Genomic DNA, 18,554 nt, shown 5'->3' with positions numbered 1-18,554 from the left:
TAACATGTAAAATGAAAAGGAACATTTTTTAAAAAGGCAAACAAAGTTTTGTTTTTAAAAGGGATATATAACATGATGTATTTTGGAATCTTAAATTTCTGGTTTCATTTTTGATTTGGCTAGTAGATGCATTCATTTATTTTTTCTCTTATTAAGCACTACCTGTGCATCTATGTACAGGGTATGATGCTAAGTGCTGGTGATATAATAATGAATAAGGCACTTTTCTGAAAAAAACTGAAGTTTGAGATACTCAAAATGATGCGGAGGGAACAATGGCAAAAGTAACTAATTCTGAGATAGTAAAATTTGAGCTGTATTGAAGTATAAATTTCTGGGAGGGAAGGATATGGAATAAAGTATTCTAGGCAGAAGAGACAGGAATGAGTAAAGCCGGAAGTTAGGAATTATTCATAAAACATTGTCGTATCATCCATGAGGAAGTATAGTGTACATGGAAGAGCAGGAGGCAGGATGGGAGATCAAACTAACAATGCTGGTTGGGCCCAGAAAAATTCAAGTGTATATTTTATCCAGTGGAAATTAGTAATAAGAAAAAGTGCTGAAGGAAGAAGGGATTATAAAAGTAGTGATGGTTCATCATGTTGAATGATGGAGACAAGTGATAGAATTGAAAACAAGTCAGGGACAGTTTAGCTAAAAGCAGTTTAAAGCTGAGGAGTGAATGGGAAAAAAGAAATCTGAGACAGTGACGACAGATTCCTCTTCCAGTAAGTTTTTTGGGGAAAGGTCGTACATGACAGAAGTGGGAAAGGCAACTATGGTGGTAAAGTATCTTCATGATGGAGATCTGAGAATTTCTAGAGAGCCAGAATTCTGGTAATTTATTAACAGCATATTTACTTCATCCATTAGTCTGGAATTAAGCTTTAAAAAATGTTATACTCTTTCTATATGTGTCTATTTAACTTCTATCTCTCTATATCTTTATTGATTCCTCTACATCTTACACTGAAACAATGCTTTAATTTTAGTTTGAAGATGATGGTGAAAATCACAATTTGGACTTGGTTCAAGGCTTTTATTTTGGTTTACCATGTAGTTAATAAGCAATACTAATGATATCAATGAGATAAAGATGCAGGCAGGTGAATCAGCTGCCCACTTCCTGTTTGTTTTTCACAAAAGTTTTGGTGGCCTCAGCAACTCTAAGCAACTGAAATGTCAGAAAAGCATATTATTGTGGACTTCTCCACCCTCGCCTTCAGGAAAACACCAAAAATGTCAGAATCTAAGAATAACATATTTAAGGAGAAAATTCTGTTTTTATGGAAGCCATATTACGTGGACCTAATGACTGTCCCAGCTCTTGAAACTCTGACTGTGCTTGCTCTGGGGCAATCTTGCCTTATGTTTATGTTCATCTAGGGCCTTTTCCTGGAAAGACTTGACAGGCCTATGACATATAAGGCAAGGTAAAAGACACAAAGTAACATTTCTTTCCCTCACTTTTGTTGCTTCTATTACAGAGACTCACATTTATGGAGCACAGATATAATGAGCATATCATTAATATTCCTCCGCAGTCTTGAAGCTTCTGTATTTTTTTAAAAGGCAAAGCAAGTTTAAGAGATGTTTTCAACCCAAGACCCTCATCAATGCAGCTATTTCTTGTCCTTTTCTATGAACATCTAGACAAAAACACAATTGCAATGGTGAAAGAGTGTCATCTTCAGGCAATATTAGAGCAAGCCCACATAAAATCTCAAGATTTCCTGCACTCATGAAATTTTTTACTCAGGGTAACTTTCTTGAGATGTAGCACTAAAATGCATGTTTCATAGCTAATATGCAAGGTAGAGCAACATGAAGACTTTAAAAGAGACTGCTTATATTACATGAGGGTTTGAGATTTTTTCTGCATCCATAAATGTGAAAAAAATATAAAAAATTAGTAAATCTCTGAAATAGTGTTTATATCCAGAAAGATTAACTTTTTAAAAAAATAAAACCAGCTGTAAAATGTCACTGGATATCTTCAGCATGTTTTAGTAAATCCCGAAACACTATACAGTCTTCTGATTTCAAATTTGTGAAACAAATTGGAAATTTTTTAATATGTTCTGTGAACTTTGAGGAGGTTAAGATCATGGTAGTACATTTTCTTAATCTCTTGAAAGATCTATTTTATGCAGACTCTCTTATCTCAGTATATCTGTCTTTTAGAGTACAGGGTAGATATAAATATTGGTGAAAAAGCAATTACAGGAGTTCCTCTGAAGTCTGGCACCATACATAAAATTGTGTTTCAGACAAAAAAAGTGATGAAAAATTTTTTCTTGATCTTATATGCTTAGATTCTGGAACAAAAGTTTGAATATAATTTTATCTATGCTAGATTAAGAATATTACTATAAGCCAGTGGTTTCAGTGTTTTATTCCTATGTGAATATGAAGCAAAACTACAATTTAGATATAAGCTAGCAAATTGTTAGAAAACACTACCAACTCCTTAATACTTGGAAAAACTAAGTGGGTACTTTAGCATGAAATGTATTTTCTGTATTTTTCAAGAAACTGTATGTTTTCACTTTTAATTAACATAAAACTAAAATGAATTTTAGTATTTTTAGTTTTTAATCATCAGTATAAACATTTCTTACAGTTACAGCCTCTTAATCTCAACATATAATCTACATATCTATCTGTATCTCTCTCTATATATGTCTATTTATGTATATGTGTGTGTATATCTACTTACATTAGCCAGCAGGTTAGTTTTGGTAACTTTGGTCCGATTAGCTGGTGATGAGGTCCTAACCACCTGATAGTGATGAGTAAGGTTAGGTCATTATGTTTGATTCATGTTCTCTTTAGCTAATGAGTCTGAAGATGCTTGATTTTGATTAGAAACTTGAAAATGAGAATGACAATTGGAATTTCTGAGCATATCTTAAGCTGCAAAAAAATTACCAGTGACAGAGCAAGAAGGCTTATATTATATTTAATAGTGTTAATTTTGAAGACATTTCAAAATTCCATGAAGGACAGTGAAGTGTTCACTGTAGAAACCAGTATACATTTTAGTAAGCTTGTTGAAAAACAAAATGCTCTAAGAAATGTTCTAAACATTATTTTCATTAGAAAAGTGAAGATAATTTTTATATTTGTTTGAGGTGCTGTAATATGTCTACTGATACTCCCAGCTGTTTTACTAAACTGGCTGTCTGTTTTAAAATCCAAGGGAGGCTTGGATTTTCAGAATGTACATGCTCCTGTGTTCCACAGCATTCTAAAGACGAACAATCTACCCCACTTAGGCTCTTGCTATAGTTTTTGTTAAACTCAGCATTATTTTCACAGAGTCTTTCATTTTTAGCTTCATCAATCTTTTTCTCAGCTGGAACTACATCACAAAGGTCCATATCCTGAATAGAGTCCAATAAATCTACAACATGGGGCTGTGGGGTGATTGATTTCAGATGTTTGAGCACATATTCTTCACATTGGCCAACTGCATCCAGAAGATTATTTATTTTACTGATCAAAGTCGAACTATTATCATGAAGGTGACACCAGGAGAGCAAAGCACTGAATAAAAATATAAACAAGAGTTAAATAGAAAAAAATTAAACAATCATAGGCTTTTCGAATATTTGATGCTAAGTCCTCCACGTTTCTTTTCTAGATGACACCATGCAAAACATAATAATGCAAGCCAAAATCAGGAAATAATGATTAAAATAGGATTAAAATACATAAGGATATTATCTTTCAATAGAAATGAAACAATTGGACTTAATCATATTAACTGTTTATAATTCATAACTCCTCCTTCACAGCTCCATATCCTTTTCCTCATTTTAGATTTTCCTCCTTTTGATTATGTAGGTTCTGATAAAGAGGGATAGAACTCAGAGAAAGAGAGACCAGAAAAATTAGTTTCTCCTTAAGGACATCAAACAGCTTCTAAACTAGTGATTCTCAATCCTAGATGTAAATTAGAATCACCCGGGGAGCTCTTAAAACGATCAAGGCCCAGATCATACCCAAGACCAATTAAATCTGAATCTCTAGGGGTATTATTTTTTAAGCTTCTCAGCTGATATCAAGGTGCAGCCAATGTTGAAAAACATTTTTCTAATCATATGCAGCAGTTGCTTGCATTCAAAACTGAAAGCTGCAAAAAAGTTTTAAGGCAACTTCACTTGCCCAACTTTGTTATAAGTAGACACTATTGCTAACAATATTCTTGAAGAGTTCTAGTCCTAATAAATATTCTTTTCTAGTAATGTTTTCTGACATTTCAGATTCTTCATGACATAAAACGGTGGTTGTGAAAAGTAATGATGTTTTAAAAATGGAATCAATTGACATAAAAGATTTAGTAATAAAGTTTCTAAGCTTATAAAAGATAAATTTAACTTGATGTGAAGATGAACTCTTGATCATTTTCCTACTATAGATGATAAATTCTGATTCCTGAACATTGTATTTTCTAAAACTTTAAACAACAACATAATTATTATTTTATTTATTATTAATTATGCCTACAGCACCTGGTCTTCCTAGGTGGTCTCCCATCCAAGTCATCCCCCTAACCAGGGCCAACCCTGCTTGGCTTCCGAGATCAGATGTACAGGCTTGTTCAGGGTGGCATGGCTGTAGACTATGGACCGTGGCTCCACTGGGGCACAAAGGACCTGCTGTGTGTATAAAGCAGACATGCTATCCACTACACTGTGGAACCGCGTCCTATTTTCTTGTTTTGATAGCTTTTATTTTTAACCCTTTTTAAAATCAGTGATTCTTTGAAGCATTTCCTCTATAGAGGGCATTTTAAAAGGTATTAAGTATCAAAGAAAACAACCCTGTCATGCTTAGCTCCATGTGCCATTTGACCATTTGGCTCTGATATATGCCATTATTGCTGTGGAACCCTGATAGGTATTCAATGTTTAGAACTAAAGTAAATGAGATCATTTTTCTATTACCAGCTATAATTTTCATCATGTACTTCCAGTCTAGAAATCTGTCATACTGTGTTCTGTCAAATATGCAAGACTAAAAGCTTTATTCAAAACCAGAAGATCTTTTGAATTACTTTGTGATATAGATTGGTGATAGTTCAGGTAGCAAAAATTATAAACCTTTCTGCCATTTCTTTGCAATAGGACAGCACCTGGCTCACTTATTAAAGAGAATGAACTGATGACTTTGATTTTACGAAGGAAATATTCTATGCTCTGTAGCACTCTTGAACATTAGGAAAAGCATTTTAAACATTTTATTTTTACATACCACTCTTACAAAATCCTCCAGCAGTACTGAGGTTAAAATGACTCAGCATTTAAGTTTAAAAAATTACCTCAAAGTTCCTCTGAGTTGTCCATAGTTTATAATGACTTCTGCACCTTCCTTATAACCTTGATTGAAGCCTTGTTGGAGAGTAAGTGCTTTGCCAGCCTCTAGTCCATCTCTGTAACCTTCCTAAAAATAAGTAATGAATTGCAGCTGTAACATCAAGTGAACCATTCTGGGTTTTTCTAGAAAGTCATAGAACCAATTTAGAAAATCGATGAAATAAACCTTTCCTGTGTATATTTAACATAATGGTTCTATAACACATGGCATGGCCACACAATGCAGACTATGCTCATAAAAATGTATTATTGGTTTATCCTGTTTTTGAAGTCTAGACTTATTTGGCACATTTAAAAATCCTAATTCTTATAGTTTTAAAAAGTCCTGCATTAGCAATGGTTTCACAGAAAGGAGAATTACATGTCTGGCCCCTCTGTAACTAGATTGGTGTGGGCGGGTGAGAAGGCCTTGGTTAATTAATTGAAATAAGGAAAGAGGAAATTGGTTTAGCAAAAGGAAAATAAGAAGTCTGATTTTAGAAATTTTGCTTGACACCTAAATTTAACTAAAAATGCAGATTCTCTGTGGGCAGGGATTTTTGTCCTGCATCTCCTCTGGTGCCACAGCACTCAAAAGATGCTCAAAAGATGCCCCAGCCTCACATAAAGTATTTCTGAAACTGACAACATGGTTGTTGGGCTAAGCAAATATTATTTTACTGAAACATTAAAAAGCGGATTTAGGGGCAATTTAATTGTAAGCAAGGATATGAAGTAGAAGTGGACCTAACCATTCGGTCCTAACTCTGTACTACACTCTGAGGGTTCCACCTGAAAATTGGGTGTGTGGTATGAAGCTTAGTCTTAACGAATAGTGAGACAAATTAGAGATGGATAAATCACACCCAAGAAATAAAAAAGGAACCAACTTTATTATTTCCTTACTTAGCCACAAGTATTCCATATTAGCTTTCCCGTTCTGCCCGCTGACAACATTCTTACGTTCCCTCCTTATCCGTATACTTTAGTTCCACCCCTTGGTTCCTCACCCATTCAAGCATTCCGTGTAAACTGTGTACATGTAGCCTCACAACCTTAATTATCACAGTGTATTTATTTCTCCTCCACCCTCTTGTGATCCTCATCAAACTGCAATTTCTTCAAAGTTTAGAGTTTATTTTGGTCGGACCCAGCATCTAACCCACCCCGCAGGCGATCGAGAAAGGCGCACTGTAGTTTTACACGCTTTTAAGTAACCTACTGGAAAATCCTAGCAGAATGCGGGCCGTTCTGGGTGGCAAGGGGTAGGGAGGGGAGCGCCGGGACAGCCCCAGACCACTCTGGCCTCTACAGTCTCGATACCCAGGTTCCTCACAAGTCCGCCCCTCGTCCCACAAATCAGGCTATCAGGTGACCCCCGCGCCCTCTCCGCAGCTTTACTTTGACGCGTCTCTGCATGTGGCTCCGCCATTCTCGCTGCACCAGGACCGACTCGTCGGCTTCCTCATCAAACACGTCCCCCTCCTCCCCATCACCGTGGACAAACGCAGTTGCTTTAACCCAAGACATCACCGAGGCAACCACAGGCCCCTGAGCGCCGGAAGCTCCCACAACTCTTTTTGGTCTGAGGGGCGGGTCGATGCCTGTGAATCGGAGGGGCGTAGGGAAGCTGCGCATGCGCAGTAGTGTGCGCGGTGTACGCGGTGTACGCGGTGTGCGCGGTGGGGGCGGTGGGGGCGGTCTTGGGCGTGTCCCGCCTACCGCCGACGCTTTTCGCTTGCTGGTGTTTAGCAGCGCGGTCAGTCGACACTGTCGGCGTGGGCCTGTTGCGAACCTTTTCGGAAGGCATCCTGCCTCTCCGCGAAACTTTTCATTTCAACCGGGGTCTCCAGGGTGGTCTGGGTTTTGGAAACGCATGCCATGTTAAACTGTTCAAGGTAGTTCAGTTGATGGGCGATTACGGGCCAAAAACGGTCTTTTAGGATCTTTCTCAGTGTATTTAAGAGTTTTGACAACCTGACGTTTTAATTCTTAGCGTGGAGCAAAGGAAAATAGAATCGAAAAGTTAGATACCGCGGCCGCGGCCATTTTGAGATCCATAAACAGAGTACATTTATAAAACGTACCTTTCTCCTTGATTCGCAGTATCCTTCACTGACTCCCTAAAAGTAGACTATTGGCTCGGAAAAGGCGGAGACTTGTTTATCTACATATACTTAACACCAGCAAGAGTCTGACACGTAGTAAATGCTGAAACACTAGATAAATAAGTTATATGTTTGTTGTGAGATCATAAATGATACATGGTATAGGAAAAATTAAAAACAAGCAAAGTAAGGGAAACCATGAGTATGTGTATGAGTGAGGGTGGGTGGGTGGTTTAAGTTATAATTTTAAATGTTCAGAGAGAATTTTGTATGTATATGATTTACTTGGTAGGTCCATGGAACATGTATAAAAACATTCTATATTTGGCCACAAAAAAATACTTTGATAAACTAAAAGGAATAGAGATTTTACAGGTCATATTCTTTGATCGTAATCCAACATACTAGTAATAAATGATAAAAATTAACCCCAATAATTTATAATATTGGACATTAGCAACACCCTCCTAAAATAATTTGGATCAAAAAGGAACTAATTAAAATGACATATACAATAATTAAAATCAGAATGTTTCCAAAAAACATGAGACCAGATGAAAGCTGTCTCAAGAGGCAATTCTGTAGGCTTAGATGTCTTCATTAGTAAAGAAGCAAAAACACCCAACTATCATCTTAATTAGAAGGAAAATTGTAGTAAGGGAAGCAGTAAAGATACTATCGTAGTAAATAAAATAGCCCCAAAACTTGCATAAGTAATTCCAAAAGCTGATTCTTTGAAAACACCAATAGAATAGATAATCTTCTCTTGATCCTGATTTAAAAAAGAGAAAATTTTACAAGATAGACACGAAAAGGAGGTAATGATGTGGAAGGAAATTCAAATTAAATTACTAACTAAAACTCAAAAGCAATACATTGAAAACTTAGAAGATATGATAATGACTTCCTAATAAAACTGACCCAATGAGTAGGAAAAATGAGAGACTAATTATAACAGAAAAATTGGAGATTAAATATCTAAAAGTTAAATATCTAAAAATAGCATGGAGGCGTGATACTTTTACAATTAAATCCTTTAAATGATTTTTAAAGAACAATAGATAATTTTTTTTTACTATTCTAAAGTAAAGAAAAAGATGGAAACTCCCTAAATCATTTCATAAAGCCAGTCATACTGTAACCTGATAAAGATAATATCAAAAAACCCCAAAGTTCAAGTTAGTTTATGAATATGTATTCAAAAGAGAATCCAGTACCTTATCAAAAGAATAGTTTAAGAGGTTTTATTCCAGGAAAGTAAGTTGTTTTAATATTAAGAAATCTATAAGCATATTTTATTGCTTTAACAATTTCAAGGAGAAAAGCCATAAGTTATCTAATGAATGCTGAAAAGTTACTTGAAAAAAATTTTAAAAGTCATTCTTAAAATAGAAACTACAAATTAATAAGGATTTTAACAGAAAGTAGTATTCTAAACAGTTGTTAAGATATTTCCTTTAGAGAAAAGAGAGGACATCTGGTAATCACCAATATTATCCAATATTCTTTTGGAGACTAGTGAATGCAGTAAGAGAGGTAAACAAAATAATCTATATAAATGTTAGATAAGAAGAGGTAAAGTTATTTATTTTTTGCTGTTTATAGATTGTATGCTTAGAAAACCCAAGGACTTCGGTTAAAAACAACAGAATAAGAGACTTTGATAAGGTCTTTGGGCATAAAAAAATAAACAGACCAATAGCCTCTTTATTTTCTAGCAATAACCCATCTAGAAATGTAAATAAGATTAAAATTCCATTTGCAATACCAGGAAATACTGTTAGATATAGTATTTATATATTTGTTTAGTATTTTTCATTTAGTATAGGATTTATAAATGTCAAGAGTATACTTTATTGAGGTATAATTTACATACAATAATATGCATACATTTTGAGTGTACGGTTTTGATGAATTTTGATAAATATGTACACTTGTGTAATCAAGATATAGACATTTCCATCACCCTAGAAAATTCCCTCATACTTCTTTGCAGTCAATTCCTCACCCCCTGAGGCAACCCTTTATCCAATTTCTATCACTCGATATTAGTTTTACCAGTTTTACAACTTCACAGAAATGAAATCATATGTGTCCTTTTATGTATTTGGCTTCTTTGACTCAACATAATATTTTTAAGATTCATTCATGTGGTTGCCTATGTACTAGTAGGTTGTTCTTTTTTCTTGCTAAGTGCTTTTTTCATTGTATAGATATATCATAATTTGTTTACTTGTTATGGACATTGAATTGTTTCCAGTTTTGGTCTGTTTTTAGTAAAGCTGCTATGACGTTTTTGTACAAATAACTTTGTGTACACATTTTCATTTCTTTTGGGTAAATGTCTAGAAGTGGAATTGTTAAGTCACATGGTAAGTAAAAATTTAACTTTATAAGAAACTGCCAAACTGTTTTCCAAAGTGATTTTACACTCCTGCCAGCAGTATATTCAGATGCTAGTTGCTCCACATCATTTTTTCTCATTTGGAATTGTCAGTCTTTTTATTTTTTTATTTTTTACTTATTTTTTATTTTTTGTCATATTAACTATTTTGATAGGTGTGTAGTGCCATATTACTGTGGTTTTAATTTTTGTTTTTCAGATGGCTTACAATATTGAACATCTTTTCATATACTTATTTTCCATTTGAATATCTTTTAAAATGAAGTCTTTGCTCATTTTAAAAATTGGATTCTTATTGCATTTTAAAGGCTTTTTATATATTCTGGATATAAGTCCTTTATCAGATACATGAATTGCAAATATGTTCTTTGCAGTAGTTATCTATCAGGAGACAGCTTTGGAGATGAGGAGTTCATGAAGTTTTTGAAGGATAGGGAGCATAATGCACATGATTAGGCAAGGAAAGAAGACAAGAAGAGACACTGATCTGATCCCCACAATAGAAAAGGGAGGAGGAAGCAGGACTGGGCAGAGGGTGCTTTAAATTGCTATATATATCTGACAAAGTGTTGGCCAACATAAAAGAGAACTCTGGAGTGAAGTGCAAAGAAGAGTCCTGTGTTAGGCACATACGACTTGATCTTGGTATCCCTGCCATGCTCAGTTTTTGATAGGGAGATGCTCTGGAAGAGGGTACTTTTGGCTAGAAATCTGAGGCAGATCCTGTAGGTGCTAACAGCCAGAAGTTGACAGCTGTACACCTTTGGCAAGAACCAGATTACCTTTCAAGATCCTTTTAAATATGTAATTCTATTTTTTCAAAAATAGCTTTTCTTTTTCTATTTTAAATGAACTGTAAATAACAATGACATCCCCTTCATAAATTCTAGTGTAACAATGTGAACTTCCTCAAAGTATTTAGTAAGTTTATCTTGCAGCTCAGTATCCCATATAAATATTGTATGAGGTCGACCTTTAAGAATCACTCCGTTCTTTTCCTATTCTTCTGCTTATTGTTCATCCTTGTTTTTTCTTTGAAAGCCTTCAACAATTCTTTTTTATGTCCTTTTATTTCCTGTGTCCTGCTAAGTTTTATTCTTTATTTCAGTCTCCCACACTTGTGCCTTTTGCAAACTATTTTGTAGTTGGTATAATAAACTCTAAGAGGGCACAAACCTTTTTTCTTGGTTCCTCATCAAAGTTTTTAGCATACTGGCTCTAATGATTAAGTCTCTGGCAACTAGCTAGCAGAATTCCTGATTTCTATATGCTAAGGGAAGTGGTTTTCTACTTTTCCTTGTCCTTTCTAAACTTTCATATGTCCTGTGAACCTCAATGGTATGCAGTGACTAAATCCTCGGGTGCTGTCTTTTAATTGTTTATACCAGATTTGCTCTAATGCTGCTAGTGTTGAAAATAATGGAAAAGCATTCAAAATATGCTTCTAAGGAGAAGGCCTTAGATAAAGTAGATAGGTTGATCCTGGGTAGAGTTGCCTCCTTTATTTTTAAGTATTGTGTTTACAGAAGACCCCAGTTATATTAGCTGTCAAAGCTAAGAAAAGAATTATTAGTTCAATATAGAATGTTTTTTGAAAATGAGGAAGGATGAGGTAGAAATGTCAGACAGGAAGGCTAATTGATTTTTTAAATGGCCTATTGACGGACGGCTATGTCTAATAGCATTTAAGCATGTTCAAGCCTGTCTTAAAAAAAAGAAAAAAGCCTTCCTCAACTCCAAGCTCTTCTTTGGCTACTGCTCTATACTTCTCTTTCCCTTTATAACTACAACTTCTTGAAAGAGTCAATGTCACTACTTCTACACCTCTCACTTTTCAACCCACTGCAATCTGGCTTCCAACCCCACTATTCCATTTAAAATGGGATGAGGGAGTTAGGGGCAATTTTCACAATATTTTTGCCGATAACTCTCAAATCTCTCCCTCCGGCCCAGCTCTTTGTGTTTCAGACTCATGTATCTAACTGCCTGTAGGATATCTTCATTTAGATTTGCCATATGGATTTTAATGTACCACATCAAATTTTCTCTCTCTTTTTTTTCCTTTCAGTGTTCTTCCTCCTCTTGTGTTTTTTAGCTCCTTGTGTTTTTTAGCTGCAGGCACTTATAGCATCAGCCTCACCTGCGAGCAGAGTTCCTGATCCCATTCCAGACATATTGAATCAGAATGTGCATTCTCACGTGATTTGCATATACAGTCAAATCTGAGAAACATTGCAGCTCATTGAATGGTCACCATCTCAGTTCATTCATCATGTCCTGAATGTTTCTATCATTTGTCCTTTTTACTTTTTTCCAGTTGCCACTTCCGTGCCACTTCAGACTACCATCCTGTCCCACCTGGATATTATAACAGTTTCCTAACTGTTCCTTTTGCCTCATGTCTTATCTTTCTTCCAGTCCATTTTTATTGCTACCTAGGGTATTATTCCTAAAGCGAAATCTTATAGGGTCATCGCTTGCTTAGTTCTCTGCAATACTTTCTGATTGCTCTCAAGGTAAAGTCCAAATGCCTTTACGTGGCCCCAAATGCCATGTGTGGTCTGGCTCCTGCTCCTGCTCCTGCTCCTGCTCCTTGTGGCCTCACTTCTTGCTACCCTTCATTTGCACATATTCACTTTGCCTTTGCAACATAATTTTTCCTCTGCCTAGAAAGGCTACTTATTTTAGATACATTTCCATTTAGAAGTTTTTTTCTCTGATCTTCTAAGTCTGAATAAGTTGTTGCTTTTATGTGTGTTATAGTCTTTACCAACAGGTTTTCTATTATAAAACCTGATTGTCTACATTCCCTACTAGACTATAAGTGCTTTGAGACAGGGACTGTGTGTCTTAGTTAACTGTTTTCACTGCCTAGTATAACCCTCAATAAATATTTATTAAACAAATGAATTTCATTAAAAATTCCTCAAATACTATATTCTTAACAATTCCATGTTCCAGTTATAATTGCGTAGTAATAAACTGTGTCTACAAATCCAGATTAAACAAGAATTTACTAAAATTAGGATGTTACAGGGGAAGGTATGGTATACTAGACATAGAAAGTTATAAGTAAAAATCACTTTTCATGGATAACAAAACCCTTTTCTTTCAATTTTGTAACTATGTTTTTTAATACTTATTAATTCCAAGGTCAGTAAATTTAATTGATATTAGGATGTACAATGAACCTTATACTCCTTGGTCTTTCTCATACTTGTGTTTCTAGTTTTAATTTACCTCTTAATTTTGAGGTCTTCAGGTTTTCCCAGTGATGATTTATGAGCAATATATTTTCTGAGCATGAATATCTGTTGTTAATATTGTCATCCCTGTTTCCTTTTGGATTTTACTTGTTTTATATCTCATTACCTATCGGTTTACTTTTAAATTTTGGATCACTTTATTTTAAAATTGTTCCCTGAATAGATATGTATTATATATGTATACATGTACACACACTCACAATATCCTATATTTGTATGCATATGTGTTTTGGTATGATCTGAGATTCTCTTAATGGGGATATTTAACTTATAAGCATTTGTTACACTTTGGCCATGTATTAGAAAGATAAACTTTGTGGAGGAGAGCTTTATTTCCTCCATTCACGAGGGCAGAGTAGATGGTAATGGGGTTCAGAGGATTAGAGCACAGATCCCTGGAAATGGTAGGATCAAGGAGCTTAGATAGGTTGGCAAACAGCTTCTGATTTTAAGGAAGAGTGTCAGAAGGCAGGTAGGGTGGAGGTGGTGGTGGTGGTGCTGATGGTGATGGCAGAATACTATGGCTCCAAGGGGTGCTAATGAATTCCTACTTTGTTAGCAAGTGGTAAGAGCATTTAACTCAGGCCTCTTGGATCCTAATAAACATCCCTGAGGATTTTTAGGCATTGCATAGAAAAAGTTAGGCAAAGACTGGCAGTGACTCCAGTCAGTTTTGGTTATCAATAATTGTTTTTTTCTCTATTCTGTCACACATTTAATACAATAATTACTGAGACAATTGGAATACTAAGCACTGTGATAGGTACTGAGACAATAAATAAAGTTCATCTTCTGGCCTTCTATTCACCTTGGACTTCTCTTCCCCTATTATGGGTTTCCTCACTCTTTGGTATGGGCCTACTAGAGGCAGCCTGATTGCTTCCAGTTTTCTGTAAGATCCAGCTGGTGGGCAACCGGCTGCATTGCACTATACATAAGTGACACCTGACTTGTGGATGCCACTAAGCCTATTAAGCTTGTGGTCTTAGTGGGGCAAGAGCACTTTCCCTTGGGGCAATCTCTTGAAGCAGTTCCCTCAGTACACCCGTGGGGACGAACAATTATGAAAAGGCCCTGTCTCCGTTCAAGGAGTTAGCCTGGAGAATCCCCACTTTCTAACCCCTTTGATGTTAGTCAAAAGATTGCATTTGGAATGAGATTTGGAGACTGTGCTCCATTAGAAATATGGTAGAAATTGCTAATATTCATCATCACCTGGCTCTCCCATTTCTGGTTACTCACAATACTATACTTTTTAACTTGTTGGCACATATGTAGGTCCAAACATGACTAATTCTGAACCAGTGGTAAGTGCCAATAATACTCTTCACTCCCTAGCTTATGCCCTTAAATCTCCTGCTTGAGCTCCAGTTTTCTCTTCCCCTGATGCAGCAGTCAAACTGGTCAGGTACTGAGATGGTGGGGTAAGAAGATGGAGCCAACCTGGATCTCTCGGTTATCACTCAGAACGTGCTTCCCTGTAGAGCCATTGGACCTACAATAGACTTTGTGTATAGGAGAAATGAGCTTTAATTTAAACTAAAACTACTAAGATTTAGTAGTAAATGTGTTATTTCGCAGAGCCCTACAAATACGGGTACTATATGTGCTCTGTCTGATCTCTCTGGATGTTTTCTTATATATTCCCATGGTTGCAAATAGCACTTAGGTGTTTCAACTCTCCTTGTCCTCATTAATATCTTTATACTAGAATTTTTTCTCCTTTAGACTCGCACATTTACCTATAAACTGGAGGTCTGAGCCAAGAGGTACCATAAGAACCTTATACTTAGAATGTCTAAAACTGAACTCACTGTCTTTCTGCCCAAAACCTGGTCTTCTGTATTTTTAATATCAGATAGTGGCACCACTATACCCTCTGAATTTTGACAGGTAATAGAGCAGAGAAGTTAAGTATGGGCAATGAATAGATAAACAAAAGGTGGTATATCTATACGATAAAATATTATTCCTCCATAAAAAGGAATGAAGTACTGATTAATGCTACAACATGAGTGAATCTTGAAAATATTATGGTAAGTAAAAGAAGTCAGTCACAAAAGGTTACATGTTTTGTGATTCTATTATGTTAAATGTCTGGAATAGGCAAACACATAGAAACAGAAAATATATTAATGTTTGTCAGAGATTGAGAGGAGGGTAAAGTGGAGAGCATTAAATGGGTACAAGGTTTCTTTGTGTAATGATGAAAATATTATAGAATTAGATAGTGTTGACACTCATAAAACTTTGTCAATATACTAAAAACCACTAAATCATGTACTTTAAAATGTGAATTTTATGGCATAAAAATTATATCTCAATTAAAATTACCTGTAGGGATGAATTAAATTTTAAAAAGTCAATAGCTTATACTTCCAGATAAGACAGAAAGTTGAAGGCCAATTTTGAAGACAGTTTGTTAGTTTACTGCACAGATTTTATTTAAAGGATAAAACACACCATCAATGTTTGGAGAATACAGTGCCTTTATTAATGACAAAACATTAGTGTTTATACAGTAAAGCCAAACTCAACAGTACAATTTATACTAAACGATATTACTTACTCCAAGATGGCTAACAGAATGAAAATGGAGAAAGGGAAAAAAGCTTTAAAAATGTTTTAAGCAAGCGTAAGATTAAAAACTATACCATACAGATCTAGAAACGAAATGTTTTGTAGAATGCCAGTTAATGTAATATGGTTATTATGTAACAAAAATCTAGTTGGCTAAAAAATAAAGTATGGGCTCTGGTGTTAGACTGCTTGGATTTGGTCAAAATTTAGCCCTTGCACTTTCTAGTTATGAGGCCCTTGTCTTAACTTTTTTTTTTTGCTTCAGTTTTCTCATTCATAAAATGGAGATCATGACATAAACTGTAAGATGTATTATTATATTATATACCACTAAAAAACAAATGTTGCAATCAAAACCATAATGAGACACCACTTCATACTCACTAAATGGCTATAATCGAAAAGTAACTGAGAGACTGGTTTTGGATTGGCACATAAGGAGCTTAGAAGTTGCCCCTTTATCCTAATAACAATTAAAACCTTGAACAAATGTAAAAATCAGCAATTACTCTTAGATACATCAGAGAAGTGAGATCATAGGACAAACCAAAGTCCCCCAAATTGCAGAGACAGAAAGTGGATATAGAGAATCACAACTTACTAGAGCCCAAAAATAAAAGTGGAAACCTTGGCAGGAACCAGTGTCAAGGTAGTAAAACTTGAACTGTAATTGATGAATTGCTGGAGGCCCAGAGTTAACAAGAATGAAAATTAAAAACTCCAGGGGGACCCAGTAATAGGAAGGACCCCACTTGGAAGTAACCAAGATGTTTTTCAGTAGGTAAATGGGTTAATAAACTGTGATACATGGTTATTATGGGAAATGATTCAACGCTAAAAAGAAATAAGCTGTCATGCCATGAAACAACATAGAGGAAACTTAAAAGCATATTGTTAAGTGAAAGAAGCCAATCTGAAAAGGCTATATACTGTATATTTCCAACCTTATGACAGTCTTGAAAAGGCAAAATTTTGGGGACAGTAAAAAGAACGGTGGTGGCCAAGGTTTAGGGAGGAAAGAGGGATGAATAGGTAGAACATAGTAAATTTTTAGGACAGTGAAACTATCCTGTATGATATTTTATCATGGTGGATATACACAGAATGTACAGGTTCACCCTAAAGTAAACTATGTCTTCTAGGTGATAATGATATGTCCATGTTGGATCATCAGTTGTAACAAATGTACCGCTATAATTCAGGATGTTGATAGTGAGGGAGGTTCAGGAAGGGGGCAGGAACTAAATGGGAAATCTCTGTACCTTCCACTCAATTTTGGTGTGAACCTAAAACTACTCTAATATATAAAGTAAGGAAATTGAAGCGATGATCAAAACCTCCCCAAAAGTAAAAGCCCAGGACCAGATAGCTTCACTAGTAAATCCCACCAAACATTGAAAAATCATTTAATGTCTATCCTTCTCAAACTCCGCCAAAAAATTGAAGAGAGGCAATACTTCCTAACTCACTTAATGAGGCCATCATACCATGATACCAAAACTCAATAAATGTAACACAAAAAACTACTGACCAATATCTTTGATAAATACAAAATGCAAAAATTCTAAAGAAAATACTAGCAAAATAATTACAACAATATATTAAAAAGAGTATACATCACAATCAAGTGAGGTTAGTTCCAGGGATGCAAGGATGGTTCAATATATGCAAATTGAACAATATGACACACCACATAAACAACATAAAGGAATAAAACGTGGTTATATTGACAGATGCAGAAAAAACATTTTGCAAGATACATAATCCATTTATGATTAAAGCACTTAATAAGATGGATGTAGAAGGAAACATGGTGGAGTGAGAGATGTCCTAAGATTTCTCCTCTTGAAACAACAATAATCCGAACAGGAAAACTCACCAAAAAACACACAAACTGCACACCATCATGTCTGAGTATGGGATCTGTACATAAGAGCTACAACAGGTCAGAACCCTAGGAGTTGAACGGAAGACTGAGAGAAACAAAGAAGCTGCCTCTCATAGCCGGAGCTCTCTGCAGTAGGAGGGGGAGGATAGACACTGTGGTGAGTTCCCTGAACAGCCTTGCCTGGGAGAGCTGTGAGCTCCATATGGCCAGTGGCAGTGCTCAGGCATCAGAGAAAAAAGCAGAGAAGTGGAGATGGCAGAGAAGCAGGAACAGCAGAGAAACAACAGTTGATTATTACCAGCCACGGTTGCAAAACACAAAGCTGAACTGCAGCCCAATCCCCTAACCCAGAGGACTCCTCCCTGCATATCCTCTGAGACTGAGCACAGCAGAGACCCAGGGAAATCCGAGTAAACGCTGCTGAAACTGTCGCTAACAATGACAGGGACTGAGACTGAGGGTAGCGAGCATGATTGAATATCTATAAGGAAAAAAAAAAGGCATTATTAAGACTTTATATACTATAAAGCAGGGATCTAAGAGACTTAGACACCACCTACTGAAAACCAAAAATAAAATGTCATCTTAGCAGCAGGCTAAAGAGAGACCTTTAAATAATAAATCTTCTTTCTAGGAAAAAAAAAAAAAGCAGAATACACTTCCATTAATGCCCAGGTGGAGAAACAGTCCATTAAACACCATGAACAACCAAGGTGAAGAGGCAGCCCAGAAAGAAAGAGAAAAATCTCCAAAAAATAAGCTTACAGTCATAGAAATATGTAACTTAAATGACAGAATTCAGGATGGTACTTCTGAAAAAACTCAGTGATATCCAAAATGATTCATATCAATAATTTCAGGAATTGAAAAAACAACTAGATGAGCAGAATTAGTTCTTTAACAAGGAGACTGATGCCCTCAAAATGAACCAACTAGAACTGGAGA

At 35.7% G+C, this 18,554-nt stretch overlaps 1 protein-coding gene across 1 annotated transcript; it reads right to left on the bottom strand.

The window, feature by feature from the left end:
* Positions 1-2,949: 2,949 nt before the first annotated feature.
* On the bottom strand, positions 2,950-6,978 carry YAE1 (YAE1 maturation factor of ABCE1). The gene is made up of 3 exons (XM_016133290.2): positions 6,765-6,978; positions 5,330-5,451; positions 2,950-3,552 (listed from the first exon to the last, which is right to left on the bottom strand). Exons 1-3 carry the CDS (start codon positions 6,891-6,893, stop codon positions 3,123-3,125), a joined length of 681 nt encoding a protein of 226 aa, XP_015988776.2. The 5' UTR covers positions 6,894-6,978; the 3' UTR covers positions 2,950-3,122.
* Positions 6,979-18,554: the final 11,576 nt, after the last annotated feature.

This window comes from Rousettus aegyptiacus, unplaced genomic scaffold, assembly GCF_014176215.1.
Source record: "Rousettus aegyptiacus isolate mRouAeg1 unplaced genomic scaffold, mRouAeg1.p scaffold_m13_p_13, whole genome shotgun sequence".
Classification (NCBI taxonomy): domain Eukaryota; kingdom Metazoa; phylum Chordata; class Mammalia; order Chiroptera; family Pteropodidae; genus Rousettus; species Rousettus aegyptiacus.
This window is presented reverse-complemented; position numbering and strand designations above follow the sequence as displayed.